Genomic DNA, 22,738 nt, shown 5'->3' with positions numbered 1-22,738 from the left:
GTTGTGTATATTCCACAGGTACTGCCTGTTTTGTTATAGATTCATCGCGTTTATTTTGCCTTCTGTCTTGTGTCTGTCATTCGTAAACAATGGCTAGACCAATGTAACTACTCCAACGTCCAATCAGCGCTTACGACCGGATTCCGGACAGATTTTACGTCATCAGTATGGAATTTCTATCGCTGAGTCGCAGACGTTCCTCCTCGCGAAACGTCCCTCGTCGGCGATGAGCGAGGAGAAACGTCTGCCGTTTGCAGGCTAACCTTAACTGCTCACTGATTCATCGTGTGTCGACTCCAGAACCTTTGGTCTTTTGGGGGGGGCGGGGGGGCGCTTAATCCTTAGTCATGCGCGATGCAGAATAGCTGTGTCCGGCCATGGTCTGCTCATGCGCAGTAGAGAAAAAAAGTTGTTTTGCTACTGCTGTATTCAATGCTGTCCCCATCAACGCAGTGAAGTCCCTGAGTTGCAGAGAGGACCCTGGGAACGGGGTTGCCTGTGTTGGTGGCAAACTGCACACAACTTCTGCAACTACCGGAAATAAAACTTATCCGCCAGTGGCTTTTATTTGGAAATTGCTCTTACGGCAAAGAAAAAATAAACCTTGTGCGAGACAAGCCGAGCGTGAGTTTGTACACGTTATATTTCGACAAACGCTGAACAAAAGCATGAAGTATAGTGTCATAATAATTAATCATAACTATAAACCGGTGTGACGATGAGATAATTTAGGATAATGTACACCTGGTACATTGAATTTAGACTGCAAAACAATCGGTTATGCCCCCAATATTATCATTTGCATTTTGTAAATTACTTTACAGAATTTCTCTCCCGTTAAAAGCCCATGGGATTCTGAGTTGCAATTTCCCTTTCTATTACAAGCCCCTCCGAATGAAATCCCCTCAAAAAGGCTTTTAAAAGGTATAGATCCTGGGGCTTTAGAACTCTGTGGTATGACAACTACTGACAGCACTTAATTTCCCTCTCAATAATATTGACTCTCAAGTATTTTGGTTTTGTAAAAATAGCAATAAATTGCCGACAGGTAAAAACGACGGCTATTCGCGTATGCTGAAACAAATTAAAGATAGTCAGCAATTTATGAATAAATATTTATAACAAAATTAAAATGAATCTCAAAATCTAATTTGAGATAATTTAGCAAGGATCGTGAGTAAAATATTATCGGCATAGTGAATCAATTAAAAAAAGGAGCAAGAGAGAGAGACAGGAAAATTCGTGCTTCCGCATCGCAAAATTTGTTTTCAAAACAAGAAATTCCTAAATTAAATCATTTTCGAGCAGGGTTTCTCCGCTTGTCACTTGTACCTCAAGAGTAGAGAAATTAACGCGGAATGAAACGCGTTGGGCGCTTTCTACAAGTACATGTACAGTTCGTGACAGTATTCCGAAAATTCCATGTTTAAAATGAAACGGTCCATTTGAGTTAAAAAGAGTTCCATCTCACATAGCTTCTGGAGTTTTCAGTTCCACTTGATCTTGCGGTTGGAAAGTACCGAGTTTCAGTTGAATGATCGCACATTAATTAACCAAAGGCTCGATCTTCGATTTTCTGGGAAGATCGAAGGGCCCGGCTCTCACTGGTTCGAAGGAATCTTGTTGCAAACTTAAACAGTTCAATACCTTCGAAGTATTGCATTCTTTATTTTACTACTATAATCTTATAGTTTTCTTATTTCGCTATTCATTAACAATTCCAAGTGAACGAGGCAGATCTTAGTTTTAAATTCAATCGCAACAGAAACATACAATTCAACAAAAAACTGTAAAAAGTTGTCCATTGAAAACTGATCTCTTTCTTTCATTATATAAAATTAATTTGTCTTTCGATGGTTGGCTGCATTGATAAAACAGGTGAATTGAACAATTTGTCAAAAAGAGAGATCCGTTCGCGGCATTTCAGTCCATTTCAAAATGAATTAGATATTAGTGTCTTAGCGGTTGTGCCAACATTTTGCTGAAATTTCTATGAAATTTCACTCTCGATCCAGCACTTTCTAATACCTATATATAAATTGCCTTCAGCCGTTTTGTCTTAAATTCCGGCTACAAAAGAAGTGACCAACAATTGATCGCATAATTGTCGCGTAATTTTTAGGGCGAACGCACGTAAATTTTGCGCAAGTAAATAATTAAAAATAAGACGCAATACATGAAAGGTCGAAGGTAAGCGTGAAAATTGAACGTCGCTCAACTTCTCGTTTAAGCTCAGCAATTTTTATCTTTCCCCTGCTTTATTTACGTGATTAAGATTTGCATGCGTAATTAATGTGGTAGCCAAAAACGCCTCAGTGGAAATCAACCTTCAACCTGTCGCGGCCTTGTGCTGTTTACCAAAATATCAAAATATATTATCATGCAGAGCATTTATTTTGGGCTTGCTAGATTTTAAAACTAAAAAATTATAATTTATTTCTTTTATTCTAACAGAGAGAAATAAATCCGATTAATTTGTATTTTACAAACCCCCTCGGAAGAATATTTTAAGTTCTCTGAAGGACTCGAACCCAAGTATATATCAGTAACTAGTTAGTAGTTTGGACAACTCAGCCATTGAGCTATATGTATTATAAAGCCAGTGAGAGAGATCAAACTAGTAAGGTCTCTTTGGAAGCGTCATATGAATATTCAATCACAGTGAAGTCCTTTTTAGCAACAGAGACTTTTGTGATTGAGTATTTCAGGAATATTCTGGAAGTTAGATACGTTGCACGCCATTCTTAAAGGCTAACAAGGTCTTATCTTACAAGCAACTTTTTTGACGTTCCTTAACTACGTTTCAAATCAAAGAAAGCAGACATTTTATTTTAATATGAACGTAAATAACATTAAATAGTATGAAAGTAAAGAGAATATGCAAATAATGTGCTCATGGTGTGCTGAATATGGTATCAGCGACGTACCATTAGCGACAAAATGATCACTTAGCAACCCTTAAAAAGAGGAAGACGTATTTTTTCAAATCCTAGGAATTTACCAGTGTTAGTTGTTTTTACCAACCAAGTGCCATTTTACAATTTATCAAGTAGTTTATTTTAAGTGTAGATTGTTCTAGTCATCAATTCAAAACTTCGCTTTGTGTTCATCATTCCAAGGAGAACAAAAGCAAAATTTGCATAAAGTGGTTGTGTTTTTCAAAACAGTGCTGCAGCGATCAAAGGCCTCTACGGTAGATGGCAGGTTAAAGCTGCAACCAGCTACCACAGTAACGACGAAAATTTCTAATTGCATCGCTGCGTTTCATTCTTTCGTATTGAACTGGCATCGTAAGTGCGCTGGCTTCGACAGAAGACTTCAGTTAAACACTCTGAGTGGCAAGTTATGAGAAAACATGGAGAGAGCAGTCGACGTGGTGCAAGACCGCGCTCCAATATGGCTGCGATCGATGCCTTCCGAAGCTACAAAAGATCAACGCAAGGAGTCGTTTAAGACACGCGGACCTACAAGAAAGCCAGAAGCCCTGTGGTCTAAGACCAAAGAACCAGAAATCGTCCTCGAGACAGAAGCCTTCCAGAAGAAGAAGCAGAACAAAAAATTGGTAGAAGATGACGAGCTTGATTTCACTAAGGCTCGAGAGAAACTTCGAGAAAAGTTTGAATATTTGCTCACCATTCCAGCTGAAATAAAGGAAAAGTTTCGGTCAATATGTCTGCGAGATACAGCTTCCAGAGTGGAAGTATCAGAGGCCGAAGAATCAAGATCCGGTAAAGAAATTGATTTTGATAGAGAGTATGACATCATCGAGTTACATGAGCACATATTGGTTATTGGAGGAGCATCAGGGGGACAGGGGAATGAGCCGACTGATAAAGTAGAAGCCTATGACATTATGAGCGGAGAATGGCGACAGATCGAACCCTTACCGCTGGAAACTACGGCTTGTTATGCCACGGCAATTACAGGTAAAGTCAGCTATACAACAATAACCACAATATATACACTAAGTCTGTTCGATAAGCATCACAATAAATTTGTGACAACTTCCGTTTGGTAGGCAATAATTCCTAACATAATAAAGGTTCTTGGAACATCATAACCGTAACAAATTCTCTAATCGCCAGCAACTGCCCTGTAGTAAGAAATTTAGTTGATCACAGCATATTACGTAATTTTGAGTCTTTGAGAAATGGAACGCTATTAACAGACCCGAAAGTTATATAGTATTAGAGCAACATAATCAGCGCGTGTATCCTTTACATCAAATTGTTAAAATATACTGAGCGCGCAAACATGACTGTCTTTGTTTCCGAAAGGATTTTTCATGACAAGCACTCAAAACAATACAGAAATAATGTAGAAGCAATGATCCGAAGCACGCCAATCTCTGTCACGTGCAGTTTTTCCGTTTATGTTAATATTAAAATACTGAATTAGTTAACAGAAGGTCACCACTTCCCCTGAAAAAAAGGCTGTACACAAGCTATCACAGACTCCCCCTCACCTCAAGATTTTTCGGCAGCTTACACAAGAAAGACGAAACTACAGGGGCGTCAAAAAATCAATAGGTTGCGGAATAAGCAAAATCTGGCGTCAGCCCTTGCAAAACAAACATCTCTTCACTTGCACTCACTGCATGATTACGACGTGATATTTCGTAATTTTGCCATTTATGGTGGACGCTGGAAAACACAAGATTCTGTTTCTTTCTCTGAACTTGGATACGGACCTTACGAATTCCAGTCTAGCAAAATTCGCATACTTGTTGGACGGAATGGAATGATCTCGATCAGGGGAGTTTGCAATAATGCGAATTCACCTGTTGCGGGCGCGGTTCGATTGATCGTGATCCGGAATAAAAATAATCGGAATTAACAACACAAATAATTTTTTTGGCATTTAAAGAAAAAGCTGTTCGAAATAAAACATTCCGAGGTATGTAGCGTTTTATTGACCAAAAATCATTGTAGAAGAGATTGGTAACATAACTTCTGCGTATTATTATTCCAGAATACAGTACGAACAATCCAACGCACCTTTAGTGACGTTTTCGCTGACGTCGCTGGCTCGAGTCTAGCCTGTTCCAGGCTCCGAGATGGTGGTGGAAAGTCGTTCAGTAATAAGAAATGCGAAAAACGCGCGGGCGCTGGGGAGAGACAGGGCCGCCCCCTTTCCCAAGTCGTGCGCGTCTTATTTTCGCTTTGCTCGTTTTAATACGTTCCCACTATACTATCTGAGAGCCTGGCACAGGCTAGCTCGGGTGGGCCTTACACTGAGGCAAATGAAATAACTGCACCTCACTGGGTGGCCGGCGTGGGCCTCCAGGTTGTGATTTTTATCCTCGACGCCTCTAAGACCTTTACTGAATGGCCTACATATGGCTAGACCCTCACTATGGTGGCTCAATGACTGACAGTAAAATGATCGCCCTCCTTTAGGTACAAGAATTAACTGAGCCTTTACAAACAACGGGGGAAAACTGCAAGTTTGTCCACTTATGGCTTCATTCATATTTGCGTTATTTTCACTGTTCTATTGCGTTTTTATTAATAAAATAGTTGTGGTGGGAAATTTTCCGCCAAAACACCTCCAGTTGCCTGTGGTCTAATAGCTGTTAATTGAGTTATGTTACATTGGTATGCCTGCGTTGCGGACGGTCGGACAGGCATACAGTCACGTGATGAACAAAATTTCTCAGATTCGCCATTTCCACATTTCCCATAATGCACCTTATATGCCCCCCAAAATTTTGCATAAGCATCGTTTTAAATTTCTCTTGGGACGGCCAGGAGAAATGAAAAACAAAGGTTATGCAAAATTTGCGGGGGCAAATAAGGTGCATTATCGGAAATGTGGAAGTGGCGTAAGGATAGATAACCAAGTTTTCTTAGGTATGAGGCTCCACTCGAACGCTCGAAACGCGTGTGGAGCTCTGCTAAAACAGTAATATCCTCATGGTAGACTTAAAGCTTTTAAGCTCCCTCCTGTCTTGTTGACACTGACCAGGCTTCATTCTTACCAGAGCTGTGACTCTTTTTTTCAGGTATTCCTGGGATTGTTGTTGTAGGAGGTTTCGGCGACTGGAAAGCACTGAATACAATCCAGATGTATGACTGGGTGGGCAAGGAGTGGCATGTACTCAAACACATGAGAAAGAGACGCTGGGGGTGTTTCGCAACAGGAACAGAACACGGAATTGTTGTGGCTGGCGGCTGTGATCAAGGCAGTGTGTTAAATAGCGTGGAGTTGTACAACATGAAAAAGAAAGAATGGTACACATTGCCCTCAATGTTGGAACAACGCTGCAACTTCGGTGGTGCTGTTATTGGCCGCAAACTGCTGATAGCCGGTGGTGGAGCTGGTTTTTATTTCAACAGTGCCAAAAACACAGCGGAGATTTTTGACGGAGAGCAAGGAAAATGGACAAAGTTACCCCCTATGAGGCGCAAGCGTTATGGTTGCGCGGCAACAGCGTGGAAGAACAAACTTTTTGTGGTTGGAGGCTGTGACAGCAATGGAGATGACATCTTAAATGTGGAGGCGTTTGATATCGAAAGTCATGTTTGGCTCGATTTACCACCATTACCCGTTGGGTATTCGTTGTGCCGGGCGCATATTGTTCAGAATATGCTGGTAGTGTTCGGGGTTGATGGAGGAGAAAATGCTAATATCGTGTATGCCTTGGATTTTGAACTTAACAGTTGGAGCAAGTTTATGGAAATACCGCAAGGACGTAACGCTTTTGCTATAGCAGTGGTTGGTGTCTAGAAACCGAGAGCAATTAGCCTGCGAGCAAGATCTCCTTTTGGGGGATATCGTGAAAAGGACACGCGCGAGTGGCACGCGAAGAGCCTCACAGCTTCGCGGCTTCCTCGCACGTCCTCGAGTGGCTCGCTTCGCTCGCCCAAATAGGAGAACTTGCTTGCAGGCTAGAGAGAAATTTGGAAGGGACAATTAACGAAGAAAAAGCATTTTGTAACATAAAATTATACTAGAGAATTTCCTTCCATGCATTTTCTATTTAAATGGTCAATGCTTAGTTTAACTGATAAAATACCGGAATTTCGAATCTTGCCAGCGAAGTTATTTTCATTAGTGGCTGTAATAACAACTGTGTTACAAAAATAGCAAATATAAAATAACTGACATAACTGATCCTAAGTTACTGGCCCCTTCTTCGCTCTGCAAGGTACGTTGTAAATGTAGGAAACCTGTTCGAGAGCACAGGTATCTACCAAATACAGTTTGATATAAACGATCAAACAGTGCTTTAACCGAGCGAACAATTTGTCTGCAAGTCCGTAATGGAGTTTATTTCAGTCAGTGACTGTCTTTAATCATGTCAACTACGCGACTGACAAGCGACGCGAACGACTTCGTAAACGCTAAAAGCCATGCAGGAGAGAAACCTCTGCAGCTCGCGCATGGTATTTTATACAACTGTATTTTGCTGCCCATAGTGAAGTATTGGGCAAGGCGAGTTGACCGTAAGTGTTATCTAAAATGTGTTTTTTATATTTTTTCACAGAATAGTAATAAATGTTAGACGATTGTTTACAGTCACTCTACGAAATGAAAAGATTTGAAGTCGACAAGCCGAAACAATGCATGCCTACGGCAAACATATACAGAAAGATGTCGAATATTTATTTGGATTGCATTAAACACAAGATCGACGTTATTATTATAATTCTTCGTAAAGGACAGTTAATGTAGACAATTTTGTGGAAAATTTTCAATTAAAGAATTTCATAGGCTGCTTTTCATAAAATTTTAATGGTACGATTGGCCATTTCAAAGTTTTGCCCTAAGCCTCTGTTTCAAAGCGAGGCTAAGAGCCAAGCCATTGACATGAAAATGATTTTAATCATAACTCATACAAATAACACTCATTTTCACTAGAAACGTTTTGCACGTAGCCTAGTTTGAAAAGCCGAGAGATTTTGAGACTTGGAAATGGCCTGTTGACTTGATCGGCGTTTTTGCTAGCCTAGCAGGAGGACTTGGCCTGCAAACGCAAGCGTATTTCTGGTTTCGAGTGGAGACAAGCTATGTCTGCGTTCGCATGCTAAGGAAAGAAGGTTTTTAAATTTTATTTTGTTTACACTAAACTAGCCGCATTTCATACTAGCAGCTGGGAACGCTAAAAACACTCATGGGGCATTTTCTTTTTATTTTCCACATAGCTGAATAAAATAAATCCTCGTGCACAAACACTGAAAATAGCTGGGACATGTAAAATGAAAGGTAAAAAAGACGGTAAAATTATTTTTATTAATTTTAACCAAGTTCAAGTTTGTACTGCAGTTTTAGTTAGCCTGGAGTTCATGTTAATCCTTAATTACATGTTAACTGAGTTCAAGATAACGGAACTCTCTATCATATCTATTGCAAATCAAATAAAAGCACATCAGATTGAAGCAATAAGAGTGGCGCCGCCTTCCAAAAAAGATGCCAACGAGAGTTGTTTTCAGTCAACAGTACCGCTTACCTTTTTTTCCACATTCTACGACTTCTCACTGTGAATATTGTACTGTTTTTCGAATCCATTTCTTGAGCTTCAACACATCCGCATACACACCATACCCCTCGTAAGGTCCACACCCAGCACTCCAACTGGCCACACCCATTAAGTACCACTTTCGGTTTTTTTCACACACCAGGGGCCCTCCAACGTCGCTTTTACACACACCATCTCCTCCCTTAGGGTAACCAGCACAACGCATGCGTTTTGTGACCCGATAACCAAAAGAATGCCAGTTCCTGTATCTTCTTTTGCAAGAAACACGTGACACCAGAGGAAGTTTGGCTTGCTTCAAAACCTGAGCAGAAGACAACGAAATATCTCAAAGACTGACGGGAAATAATTACAAGAGGGAAAGAGAGAGAGAGAGAGTGGGGTGCACTCAAGGGAAATGTGGTTAAAAGACAAATATTATGCTCAAGGCAAAACAAAATTTGATACCTTGAAGTTCTGTTTAGTACTCCATTTACCATATTTTCCCCAACCAGTCACGAAACACTTCCACCCTGTAGCAAAGTCTGTTTTTGGAAGGCAGACGGGTAGAACTCGGTCATTGTATTGTAGAGTTGCGTTCAGCTTCAGTAATGCCACATCGTAATTATAAATACTGTTTATGTTGTATCGAGGATGTTTGTAGAGTCCTCGTATAAAAATGTCTTGCTCGAATCCATCAGAGGTATGGAGATGGTGGTCACCTAGTTTAAGGGAAAAGAAATATGGACGTGGCGGTCAAAGGTGTTTTGGACGTGTAAGACATGTTATATGCACTGTCACAAAGCCAGCCAGGTTTTTCCGGAAGCAGCCGGCCGTTTCCCGCTCCTCCAATTCAATTTCTAAGGGAATATGTCCCAAGTGGTCCTTTTATCTCTTAATTGAATATTAATGAGGAAAAGGCGAAAAAGATACGCGCGAAGGAAATAGGAAGTTTTCTTTTCCCGCCTCTCTCCTTCCTATCGTTCCCCTCCCCGAATGACGTAATAGTCTCCTGCGACTATCCCGTGGGCGCTTACAAATGAAAAGAGAGGATTAGTGACGAGTCAGGAGAAAAGCCCTTCAGTGTCTCTCTTAGGGAGCGCCTGGGATCAGGCTTGATGATTTGTCATCTCTTAAGGAGCCCCTGGGATCAAGCTTGATGATTTGCCGGTCATCATTTGCAATAGTTTTCGAAAAACTGCACGTCAATGTCGAGGGAAATTCAACTTAGTATATGTATATAATGATGTATTAATTCAAGATTGAAGTAATGAATAACAACTAGTCAGTAGACCTATTCGGCTGACTTAATGTTGTACCCAATTCAAATCTCTCGGGGTTAAGATTCTTTGTGTATTGTATTTGTATTATAATGTTACATTCACATTTAAATGATATGGAAATTCCTTAAACAAAACGTTTCATGATTCCCAAAGGGTTTGAATTGGGTACGACATTGAGTAAGCCGAATAGGTCTATATGTTCTTCCAGTGTATTATTATTATCATTACTATTATTACAACTATTATTGTTATTTAGATTGTTTTTCTACCTACCTGCAACGACAGTGAAGTCTTTGTGATCTTGTCCATCGAAGCAATGTGCGGCTGTTATGATCCATCGCTGGTCTATAACCGACCCTCCACACCAGTGCCCTTGGGATTGGTGTTTTATTGACACTTGCCAGGGCCACCCCCCTGGTTTTGTTTTTGTGCCCAAAACTGTCTTTTGTACTTTACTGCCACAACCAGGACTTTCTAAAATAATAAGACGAGTAAATTAAACTTTTTCATTTTGATAATGATAAAACGTGTAAATGGAATGATTAAATAGCTGGCGACACTGAACGTTTTGTAATGTTTTGCACGTACTAATTAGTTGAATTAGTTCTTAAATTCAGACTAAAAGCTTTTGCAATACTGTAATTCCTTTATGGTCATGCAAATAAAGCATTTGTTGTTGTTGAATATTTGTTCCATTGCAGTGCTGATATTGGTAGAAAGAAGCAGTTCTGCTATCAGTAACGCAAATACCGAAGCTGATCTTAATTGTTGTTCTTAGATTTTGTTTCGAACTTTTGAACGTAGACACCCGCTGCTATCTTGGAAGCTAACATTCTCTTTGCAAAGCCCTTTCAGTGATTCTGGTGCAGGGCAACAAAAGAAAATTAAATGAGAAGAAGAAGAAGATTTTGCGTAGTTACTTTTTAAGTGACCTTCAAAACAAAACTTAATTAAGGCTCGTTAAATAAAAACAAAGGCCAATTCCCATATTTTGACAGGCAAAGGTAAGATAAAGGTTAAGCCTGTTATTGATAAAACCGATTACTTACTTACTTAGTAACTAACAAGACAATTTCCTCAGTCTCTAGCTGTTAAATGTAGGCCGGAGAGTTTAGGTCATTCTCTGCAGAACAGCAGACTAAGTTCACTTACATCCCAGCCATATGTATCCCCTTAGGAAGTAGCCCAGGGTATACCGATATTACGCAGTATGCCTACTCGCTTACCAACTTTGTAGAAACAGAAAAGCATTTCATCTATAACTCTGTTGTGCATTCCAACCCACTGTACGTCCCAAAACACTGTCTGACCAGTATTCCCCGCCAATGGCACCTCCACAGACACCTCAATGCCGCCGCCATCCTCATCTATCTTTACCTGGGGGTTCTGAAAGTTTTGATCATCATACTGCCTCAAAAAGCTGAATGTCTCGATAGTTTTGTTCCAGCACAAGATGGTGATTCGGCTGTAGTGATGAAACTTCCCAAAACAAATCCCAGTATATAAATCCGGTGTCAACTTTTTGACATTGCCTGACCAACTTACAATTGCTTTGTTCGCGAGTGAAAGGACTTTGGTGTGGCACTTGTTGTAGTTTGGACTCTGTGAACTGCTTGTCTCTGAAGGTGAAAACAAAATAGCTCGAGTTAAAAAAAAAAAAAAACAGCAACACTACTTAATTTAAAATCCTTAAAATACTTGTTTTGTAAATTGTTTCTGTTTCCGTTAAGGAAAAGAAGGAGACGAGAGAAGATTTGATCATGACCGTCGCAGAAAAATCATCTTAGGGCCAAGACTAGCATGGGAGACTACGGTGTGACTGCACCATATTGAAATATAATGGCTTTAATTCATTCATTCATTCATTCACATCATGGAAAAATTTTCTTCTCGCGTTCTTTACTTATAACCAAATGCGCCGTTCTTTTTCACAGCATTTTTCCAGCTGATGTAAAGAACTCTAGTACCGGCAAACCAGCCTTTGTCATTGATGATAAACGCTCTTTTGAAACTCCCGGAAATTCAGAATTCGGGTTAAAAAAAAACTCAAGAAAGCACCAGGGCTCTGGTTGCTCAAGGGTGATTAATGTATTTATTAGACTTACAACTTCCTCTTCGTTCACTTCACCTGCTCTACCTTGAACAAAAAATAGTCTCAGCTTCTCTACGAATTATTTTCGTTCTGCTCCTTAACAACTTCTTTTTTCTTACTTGATGCATGATGTCTACCACTTTCACTCAGCAAAACATTATCCTTCAGGAGCTCCCTTAACTTATGCATGATAACTAATTATTTTCTTAAGTACAGTTCTCGGGCAGTTTAATTACTTGTTATTGTATAACTATCTTGGAAGCTAAAATTCTTTTGCCAAGTCTTTTCAGTGGTTCTGGTATAGGTTACGTGACTGATGTCAATTCCTAAAGTACAGTTAAGGAGAAGACAACTCCCATTCAAAAATACCAGGAGCCAATTCAAGGTAAGATCACTGAGTGTGTTTTAAAAACGGAGAGCGTAACTACATAAAATAGATAGCAAACCTTCAACGGTTAATTGCTGAAAGGTATAATAGTCTAAAATTTCTCATTCAAAAGATAAGCATTTTCCGAGGACCAAAAAGTTTGGAGATTTCCGGGAGCCCCAAAACCCTGTTTATTTACGGATACTCGAAAGAAGAAATGCTTAACTCTCTCTCGTGATCCGACACTTAGAACGTTCCAGAACCTTTTGAAAAGCTTCCTACAAACAAGGAACAAATTTCCCTGCATATTTCAACCTGATTTTAAATACGAATTGTCAGTAATCGACAACATTTTATATTTTACCATGGGCGGATTAAGGGGTGGGCCGAGGGGGACGCGGCCACCCCTTTCAAATTTTGTATAAGGCTTATAGAATTCTCAGAAAAATAAAAAGTACCTTTATAACTGGCAAGTGGGCAAGTGTCCCGGCGCCCTTTGGCAAAATCCGCGAAAACAGGAAATAAATATTTAGATTAGTTCTTTTTTAACCTGTATCTTTTTACCACAGTCAATTAGGTTGCAATGTTTATTGTTATTTTTGGCAGGTCTTCACCATCGGGACCAGTGCATTGGTTACCACTGCAAGGGTATAGCCCGAATACCCCGACAGTTAGGAAAATGACACAGAAGGCGCCCGGAATAGGCAAAATCCGCGGCGAAACCGAAAAACGCGAAAAGGCTTGAGAAGCAAACAGGCCAGCGATGGTGAGTTCAGTAAAATTATAAAATATAATTAAAATATTGAGTGGAGTATGATATCTTGCATCGATGAGAAGTCAGTAAAGTCTTAGAAGTCACCGATTATAATTTTTTTAAAGAATTAAAAGTTTACTGTGTGAACATTATCTCAACTTCCTTATTGCCAGGTTTTTGTTTTGAATGAGCCAGAAAAAATTCTGATGACAAAGTACTCACCCGCTAAACTGTAAACTGAAAACATTAACGTACGCTGCACTACCATTAAACCCATTAGACCTCACCGTACTGATAGTCAATGCAGCATTGTAGAACAAACCTTAATCTAGTATTCTATCACGTTTGTTTATCCGTAACCTGAGTTGAAAGGGAGGTGGGAGCTTTAACCATCAGGACTTGTCGCACATTGCAGTCTTTATAGTTTTCTAACTAAGACTTGGTTCCCCTCAACTTTACATTTGAAATGTAAAACAACCATGAATTTTTACTTACCAACAAACACAGTTATTGCGATGAAGAACAATGACATAATTAGACGTTCAGATTTCAACATCATGTTCAGCTTAGACCTATAGAGATGACATAGAATTTAAGCCAAATATGTACTTTGATATCCACCTCTCCAAAAACACACTAAGAGAGCTAAATTTTAAATCATGAAGTGAGCTGAATCGAGGCAACAGTTCAATTTGGTTTTTGTCCAATCGCAGATGGTCTGAAAAGAACCTGACAGAATTGACTGGGATCGAACTTTGTTTTCCTTCCTATTTTAGTTACAAGACACTAACTTGACCTTAAGCCCTTCGGAGAATAGTTAAGTAACATAGAAAATAGAAACATTACACTATAGTGACACTAGAAATTGGTCGCTTTCCAATGGTCATTATGCATGATTACGTCAGATGACTGGGCAAATTTCATCATTAGTAACCGGTGAACGTTTTGATTAATGAACTAATGAACGCATCCAATTACTCTATCAATATACAGTTCATGAATTATATTTCGGTTTGCTTTGACTTTTGCGGCGAATTATCAAGAAAGTAGCTTAATTGTCCGGTGTTCAAATTTTACTTAATTTCTTGTTCTTAAAATATACAATTATATACAGCTTTAATCTGCAATACTGTTTGTACTTGGTCCTGCAAATAAGGCTTGTTGTTGTCGTCAGTGTCATCACAATCCTCGCTTACAAGCAAAATTGCACTCATTCTGGATGAGTATTCTTTTCAACTATAATGCCTTGGAAATTCATTTACGCAAAACTTCGCAACTTTACCTAATTTCAAAACGCAGCTTGGTGGTTAAATTTTCTCGTCTGACCGGAAACATGCATAAGGGCTATCCCGCTTGAGTCTTGCAAACTCTCCTCTAAAATGCCTGTAAAACTAACTCCTAAATCAGTCCAGACGCTTAGCGTCTGTCGATTCTCCAGCCCTTACTTTCTTATTGTTGGTTAGCAAAGCTTATCAATGTACTCAAAGAATTCAAAAAACAGCTGAAAGCCTGAAACTACCAATGAAAATGTCCCTATAGGGTTACAGTCTTGCGCAACATTTTCTTTGCCACCGGACACGGGATGAACCGAAAATTGGAAACCTGGATGTGGGATGGTTAGTGGTGGGCGGGATGCGGGATGCGGGAAGTCCAGGAGGCTGGGATATTGCTCCAGGCTGAAAACGGATGGAAAGACGTTGTTGTGTGGGCTCGTACTTCTGAAATGCTGTTCTCGCTAGTGCGTAATACTGGAAACACTAAGTTTAACTAATATGACACTGAAATAAACTGGCTCTCAGGCAGCAGAGATGTCGTGAAAACACTGAAGCCAAGCGAAAATTGGACGCGCGTGCCCTCCGCGTTTTTCGCATATTAAGTTTTCACTATCTCAGAGTCTGCACTTTACGTATTTTGGAGCCTGCTAGCATTATTAAATCCATTGTCTTAAACTATCAGCTATTACTATGGATAGAAAATGTAATTAGTTTCGTTGACGAACATATCAGCAACATTTGCAAGGTTAGAGTTTAAAAAGTGCGGGAGTTTTAATGAGACTGTATATACTACCAGCATGCCGTTCATGGTGGCGAGCAAAGTGCGGGCGGCGTGACAAAACGCATGCGGGGGAATGAGTACATTCTTCGTGATCTTTATATCTCTCTGACTTTTTTGTTTTGACTGGACATTAACTGGACTTAAGTGAATTTTATAGTCAAAGCTGATTTCCGATTGCGCCATAACCTCGAAGGAAAATATGATAATATTCCTTACAGCCAATCGGCTTTTACTGATGTAAGACTATATTTCAAATGATTAGGATTGACACCTGTCATGTCCAGTCAGGATAAAACGAACTCAGTATAACAGGCTTATGTCAGGAAAAAAACGACAATCATAACACATTAATTCTTGAAGAATTAATGTGTTATGATTGTCGTTTTTCTCTTTATTGTACTGTATTAGAAGGTAAATTAGTTTATATCATCTTTGTTGGATATGAGAGGATTATAGCCAACTCGGCGCTACGCGCCTCGTTAGCTATCTATCATCTCATATCCAACGCGCCCTCGTGGAATAATTGTTAATTGTATTTTATTGTATTGGAGAGATAGAAAAAGCTAGTGTGAGATTAAGTTGACTTGTAACAACGCTGAAACTTTAGAAGAAAAACAAAGTTCGCTGAACTATCAAAGTATGTGTGTCTTTTCTGTGAAGTCGGCCCGGAGCTAGTCCCCATCAACTGGGTTCAGACTTTTCACACATTCTTGGCTATGCTTTTGCTTGCCGTCTCGCGTGACCTCTCGCGCGAGAGTATCCGGCAAAGGAAGACATTGTTCTCAGGCTACTGGGATTGAGAAACTTAATTCTTGTACAAACTTAACTACATTCGTGCTATCTTGCTGCTATCTGCTATCTTACCCCTATCTTTTTCGCTGCCATTTATTGTCGCTCTGGCCAGTCACGTCTGGAAATTGGAAAGAATGGCCCATATTCGATGTATAAACATTCAAACACTGAAAGTTAGAAGTTTTCACGATTCCATTGTCTCATAACTATCAGAAGATACTTACTAACAGAGCCCAAAGAAAAGAAAAGCAAATATAGAAAAACATATGGCTAGAAAGCTTCGGAGTCATATTAGAATTTTGATATATCGAACGTGACTGGGTTATTCAAGAGAGGGCGTAATTACTTGAATGTGCCAAATATTAAAACCGTTTACATTGAAAGCAAAATTGACTTAATCACAGGAGACCGGGTAACTACTCCCTGTGTATTCGGCGTAATCAAATTATCGTATCTTAAAACATCGCTAAAATTTTGGATATAGCTTCCCATTTCCCTTTCAAAATAGGAGGAAACAAAAGGTTAACCTAGGATAAAGAGTGTATTTGTTTATGGAAATTCAAGTTCGATAGAGATATCCCAATAAAGTCGAACCTTCCGAAAGCCGGCGAATTCCCAAAAGGGTTTTGGGAGGTCGAAATAGCTGTATACAACATTACACGTAAAACATATTTAGTATCCCGCCGCTTTTGTACTAAATGGTTCATGCTACTAGAAAACATATAAAAGTCATAAGAATATAAGGTAAACTGTTTTTTGGTATAGTTAAGAAAACTTAAGGAAGTTTTCTCGAAATTGCATTTGCTCGTAAAAACACGACAAAGAGAACAGAGAAAAGCGCATGGCAGTGGTTAACAAACAAACGATATCGGTCCTAGTCTTACATATATATTCTTTACTGGACAGTGACCCCATTTTCGGGAAAAAAATAGACTGAAAAAGTAAAAAAGCATCTTCTACTCACAACTCGTCCCTTTTTGCTCGAACCTCAGTAAGAAAAACCGCGCTCCAATAATACTGAACTCAAATGTTATCAAAAACCAAAAAATGGCTTTTAAGGCTCGTCAGCGTCAAACTCCCGCACTGAAATCTAACTCAAAACAACAAGCTCCCAACTTTGCAACTCCAAATTATTCTATAAAAATGTACAAATTACCAACTACCAAAATTTTACAATTGTTAATGAGTATATTTTGCTTAAGACCTAACTGCCGCTCAGTATTAGAAGAGAAACCTAGTCATCTACCAACTCCTTCATGGACCCAGTCTATCTAACAGACGTCTTAAAAACTTCCACACTGGAACCTACCTCATATTTTACAATTTTTGATCTGTTCTTTCATCAAGAGTTTCCGTTTTTCCCTCTTAACGAGTATAAGACAATATTGTCTAAATCGTAATCCAATGAAGGTGTTTTATGCCCTAATTTTTTCCTCAATGACGCAAATATCGACTGGTCTGCCAAATTAAAATATCCATCATATACTTTATAAAAGGCCGCAAAGGTTTAAACTTACGCAGGATGACAGCTACTTAAGAGCTCCAAATGCTTTTCGCAAACCCGAGACGCCAGTTAATACCACATAATTGTAAAAGTTATAATATATAAATACAGCAGGCATTTCGTTTTTGTAACTGACTTCGGCTGGTGGTTTTAAAATGTCATCATGTCCATTTGTAGTTGTTCATCCTTATTTACGGTCTTGTCGGGGAGGGCACATTAAAAAGTTATAATTCAGTTACCATCTGATCTGGTAGCAAACAAACTACGATTTTTTTTTTTTTTTTTTTTTTTTTATCTTTAATAACATTTATTCAATCGACAATCAACAATCAAAAATACTTACAAACACTACGATACTTACACTACTTACAATACAATTTATAACATAGCGCGCGTGCTTGCCCTATATAAGTCCTATTGAGCCGCTATGAACAAAATCTTTATTTACGCACGCCCGTGCGTAAATAAGATGACGTTAGCATTTTTTTTTTACCTGGCTGCAAAGTTGTCGTCTTTTAAGCTGCAGTGCACTTTTCCTTCTCTTTAAAATATGGAAGAAACCAGCGAAGAACTGCCCAATTTTTCTATCGGCATTGACCTTTTAGGTCCCGATCCAACAAACAACAAAAATAAAGCCGAATTAAAAAAAAACTCGCAAGTTGAGCGTTTCGCAAATTTGTCGAAGACGAGCTGCAGCAAATTTTTTGCTGAAAGACATTCACTGGGAACAGAACAAACACCAACTGGTCATCAACAACATTTAAAGGCAAAATCTCCGTTTTTATTGTTGTTTTTAAATTTGTTATGCACTTTGTTATATCCGTACAATCCGACTTAAGCAGGAAAATTTCTATCGCAATAACAACACAAATTACACAAGAAGACATAAATTTATTACTCACAAAAACAACTGCTGCCAGGTCTTCTCAAGAAGCCGTAATGACCAGCCAATGTTCGTAAATGAATATAAGTTTAAAGAAGGATGACAGTCTTCTTCGCTAAAAAACATGTTTTCTGGATTTCGCCGAGCAAAACGTAAACATCTTTTCAGCAAATCCGAACCATACTCCACAACTTCTTACGAACATGTTAGTATTTTAAATTTAGGTGAACTTTAAGACTCTTTTACCTTTGTTTCTGCTTAGTTTCCATTGATCGTTAACAATAAAGAAGCAAATTTTCTTTCTCACTTTCACAGAAAGAATATTTTCATTCAAACTAAACGATTGTGGCGTGTTCGTAATCAGCCAATAGAACCGTTTGTTATTGTGTCGCGCGTTACGAGAATTTTGCAGTTAATCAAAAAGCAAGCATTTTTGTCAGCTATGTTATAAAAGAATTTGCTCATGCTTTTAGCTGTGCGTATATCGAGTTATGGATGCACTTGGGAAGTTTGGAGAGCACTCAAGAAGCTAGAGTTGCACTCGGCTATCGCCTCGTGCAACTCTTACGCATCTTTCGTGCTCTCCAAACTTCCCCCGTGCATCCATAACTCGATATACGCACGCTAAGCATGAACAAATTCTTAAATTTAGAATACAATAGACTAAGGTACTTACTCTGTTTACAATGTAAAGACTTACAATGCTCAGTACTTACAACACTACCTACTCACTACTCGCAATACAATGCACTATTTACAAGCACTTCTAATTAGTAATTGTACTTCAAAACCAACATTTACAAAACCGAACATTCACGGTAAACGCACTTATATCTTAAGTGTCTTAAAGAGGCAGCGATTGTGAAGCAAAAGATACACCAGGTTAATGCTGGAGAAAATGAGCAGAGGATCGAGATATACAAATGTATACAATTAAACACCTCTCTACGCTTTGTATTGTCTCTTAATCCCCTGACGTTTAGTGATGCTATTGTCAAAGCCATAGATATTCTCTTGGACAGCTTTGCAGAGGAAGCCTTACATCACCTGGTGTCAAAGCTCCACAATCACTGCACGGTATGATAGGAATTTGTACTAGGCGTTTACTTCTAAAACAAATGATTAAGCTATTAAAACATAGAAACCAAACAGAACATGCACAGATAAACACAACTAAATAAGAAACCTCTTCGTAAAGGGACATGGGGGGGAAGTTAGGACTTTTACCTAGAATCTTACAGACAGATAAGAAAAACCGAAGCGCCATCTGTTACGAACCTCTATTCCGATCGCCTAAATAATTATCTAGCAATTGATAATAACGGGTGGCAAATGTGGTCAAACGATACTAACGTGATCTTGGTTACCTAATGAGTAATGACGCTCGCTTCTTTTCCTTTCCAAGATCTTTTTCAACAGTTCTTCCATTTACCACCCGGGAAAAATAGAATATGTGGCGGACGGATCAAGGACCCGTCTTACGCCATTGCTACCCAGGCCCCTTTTCCAAAACAAACTACGATTACTTTAATTCATTCAACAAATACTAGCTGCTCACATTCTTAACTAGTTAACGCATGTTTGGAAAACCTTTTTTAATTCGCACGACACAGTTGCAGGTTTTATTATAAGCTGTTCCAGGCTCCGAGATAGTCGGTTCCGCGAAATTGAGAAAGCGCGAACATGAAAATTAAACGGGGGGAATCTTCTCGTTTTTCTTTTTCCGCCACCACCACCTTTTCCCAGATCACGGGCTCACATTTTCACTTGCCTTTCACTTACCCGTCATTCTAACTATCTAAGGTCAATTAAAAATGGCATAACCAACCAGGAAAAAAAAAATAAAGGACTCTTTAGAAAGTCTATTATAATCTTAGAAACCAGCGTGAATTAACTCTTTTTTTTTTTTTTTCATCATGTTTTTTTTTTGTTATGTTGTGGTGTTGTAAGCAGATTTGAAGATAGCAGTCCGTCGCATACATGTAGGTGAATTTTGCTCAATCCTAGCGCGTTACATTTTAGCTTATGAAGGCTTATATATTAATTCAGGATGATTCTATCTATCCGTCCGTCCGTCCGTCCGTCCGTCTGTCTGTCTATCTCCGAACAAGGCCACTGGCCTTGATAACATGCATCTCATGTCGGCTTCTAAAAGAAGCTGGCCCAATTATTGCCACTTCTTTAACCTGTATCATAAACAAAACCATAGATACTGGCCTCTTTCCTTCACAGTGGAAAATGGCCAAAGTATTTCCTTTGTATAAAAAGGATGATCGCACAGATGCACAAAACTATAGACCAATATCTGTCTTGCCAGCCATTTCTAAGATTTGTGAAAGGGTAGTCTACGATCAACTATACGGGTACTTAAATTCAAATGGCCTGTTAACAAAAAACCAGTCTGGATTTCGTTCCCTTCACTCTACAGTGACAGCGCTGTTACATTTAACAAATAATTGGTATCTTAACATTGACAAAGGCATGACCAATTTGTTTGTTCTTCTCGATCTTGCCAAAGCCTTTGATACCGTTTCACATAATATTTTATTAAAAAAGCTTGAGCTCTATGGTCTGAAGGGTGTAACGCTCGACTGTTTTCATCGTACCTATCAGATAGGCAACAGCAGTGTGTAGTAGAGGGCTGTGTATCTAAGCCCCAGTTGATAAGTTGTGGAGTTCCACAGGGTTCAATTTTAGGCCCTTTGTTGTTTTTAATTTATATCAATGATCTCCCTGGATGTCTTCTCCATACCAAAGCACACATGTATGCCGATGATACCACGATATATGCGTCCTCTGTATCCACTGCTGAACTATATGCTAAGGTAAATAATGACCTAGCTCGCGTTAGGGACTGGCTTCTTGCAAATAAGTTAAGCTTAAATGTCACCAAAACGGAGTATATGTTCTTAACAACTACCTTCAAATTATCTAACTTAGGAAGAGACTTTCCAATTAAGATTGGCAACAATCATGTTAAACGAGTCCAAACAACAAAATATTTAGGAATTCACTTAGATGAAAATCTTAAATGGAACGAGCATGTTGACAAACTTTGTTCAAAAGTCAATCCATCCATCAGTAGTCTAAAACAGGCACGTGATTATGTACCATTAGATGTTCTAAATACTATTTACAAATCTCTTATCCAGCCTGTGTTCGACTACTGCGACGTTGTTTGGGACAATTTAGACCAGGGACTTGCCACTAGGATCCAGAAATTACAAAATCGTGCTGCACGCATAATAACCTTTCAAGGTTATGACGTTCGTTCAGCACAAATACGAAAACAACTAAACTGGGAAGAGCTTGCCTCAAGGCGTCAAAGGCACTTAAGTCTATTAATGTATGATACAGCGAATGGAAATGTACCTAGTTACTTAAGCGATCTTTTCTCGAATGTCTGTGAGAACAACCCTTATAAGTCTATGCTAAGAAATGCAGAATATAATGTTGTACTGGACCACGTTCCAAAAACAGAATATTATAACGGGTCTTTCTCATACAGAGGAGGAATGCTGTGGAATTCATTACCAAATGACATAAAAGCGTCCGAATCTAAAGCTATCTTTAAAAGAAAACTGGCTAGTAGGCAGGCAAACTGTTGACTACATTTGACTATATTTTATTATTTGTACATATTTTTAGTGTTGTTGTACAGTATTTACTTCTGTTTCTATACGGCTTTCATGTAAAGAAGTTATGTAACTTATGAAATTACCGTATTCAATAAAAGTGAATCAATCAATCAATCAATCTATCTATATATGTGTCTCTCTATCAAAGTTCCATGCTGGATGAATGTTATTGTTCAGGGGCACCCAACGAGAATATAGTTTAAAACCACTAAAAAATAGCATTGTTGAACGTATTTTAGTATTTAAACGGTAGATGTATAGGCATATTTCTATCCCCTCAAAACTTTTCATCTGTTCGAATTTTCTAGCTGAAAGTCTAGTGATCCGAAAATTATAGGGATCAACCTTTTCGAAAATTTCAGCCAGAAAAAAGCCTCCCGAAAACTCTAGGTGACCTTTTTAAGGGTAAAAATTCGTTAAAAATGGGCAATTATACCATTTTTTAAATGTTCGAAAATCCGGCTAGGAAAGGTAGACAAGCAAGAAAGCTTACAACAAATGTTACGAAAATTCTAGATCTCAAATCGTCTTCCGCACAGATATTTTCCAAAAATTGACGTTGGGTGCCCCTGATTGTTTTCTAGTGTGATGTATGATGTACGGATTTGGTGATGAGCAGGTTCCATTTACAGAGTCTGTTGATTTACTCAGAAGATCTTGTAGTGGAATATATCCCATAAAAGGTAAGAAGAGGGCACCCAGTAGTAATGTTATGTATCAAAGGCAGAGCCAATGATGTTCCAATATTAAAAAAACTGCCCACCCACCTTATGGATTAGTATCCTTGGCAGAAAATTGGTATCGGCAAAAAATGAGGGGGTAGGAAAGTTATTTTTTGTCCGGGGCAACCTCGTCCCCAGGGCGCTTTTCACTGGCGAGGTTGGGTCCGGGAAATCGGGACCCTCACATGAG

General features: G+C 39.0%; 2 protein-coding genes and 1 long non-coding RNA gene across 3 annotated transcripts; 1 reads left to right on the top strand and 2 right to left on the bottom strand.

Moving 5' to 3' along the window:
* Window positions 1-2,801: 2,801 nt before the first annotated feature.
* Window positions 2,802-3,765, bottom strand: LOC140952772 (uncharacterized). The gene is made up of 2 exons (XR_012167393.1): window positions 3,634-3,765; window positions 2,802-3,422 (listed from the first exon to the last, which is right to left on the bottom strand). It is a non-coding gene; the product is annotated as an uncharacterized lncRNA (long non-coding RNA).
* On the top strand, window positions 3,356-6,870 carry LOC140952768 (uncharacterized). Its single transcript, XM_073402217.1, has 2 exons — window positions 3,356-3,926; window positions 6,005-6,870. The coding sequence occupies exons 1-2, from the start codon at window positions 3,356-3,358 to the stop codon at window positions 6,727-6,729; spliced, it is 1,296 nt and encodes a 431-aa protein (XP_073258318.1). The 3' UTR covers window positions 6,730-6,870.
* Window positions 6,871-8,269: 1,399 nt separating this feature from the next.
* LOC140952769 (chymotrypsinogen A-like) lies at window positions 8,270-14,464 on the bottom strand. Its single transcript, XM_073402218.1, has 6 exons — window positions 14,237-14,464; window positions 13,450-13,526; window positions 10,968-11,360; window positions 10,015-10,215; window positions 8,927-9,180; window positions 8,270-8,783 (listed from the first exon to the last, which is right to left on the bottom strand). Exons 1-6 carry the CDS (start codon window positions 14,287-14,289, stop codon window positions 8,478-8,480), a joined length of 1,284 nt encoding a protein of 427 aa, XP_073258319.1. The 5' UTR covers window positions 14,290-14,464; the 3' UTR covers window positions 8,270-8,477.
* Between the last annotated feature and the right edge of the window lie 8,274 nt (window positions 14,465-22,738).

Source organism: Porites lutea, chromosome 11, assembly GCF_958299795.1.
Source record: "Porites lutea chromosome 11, jaPorLute2.1, whole genome shotgun sequence".
In the NCBI taxonomy this organism is placed as follows: domain Eukaryota; kingdom Metazoa; phylum Cnidaria; class Anthozoa; order Scleractinia; family Poritidae; genus Porites; species Porites lutea.
This window is presented reverse-complemented; position numbering and strand designations above follow the sequence as displayed.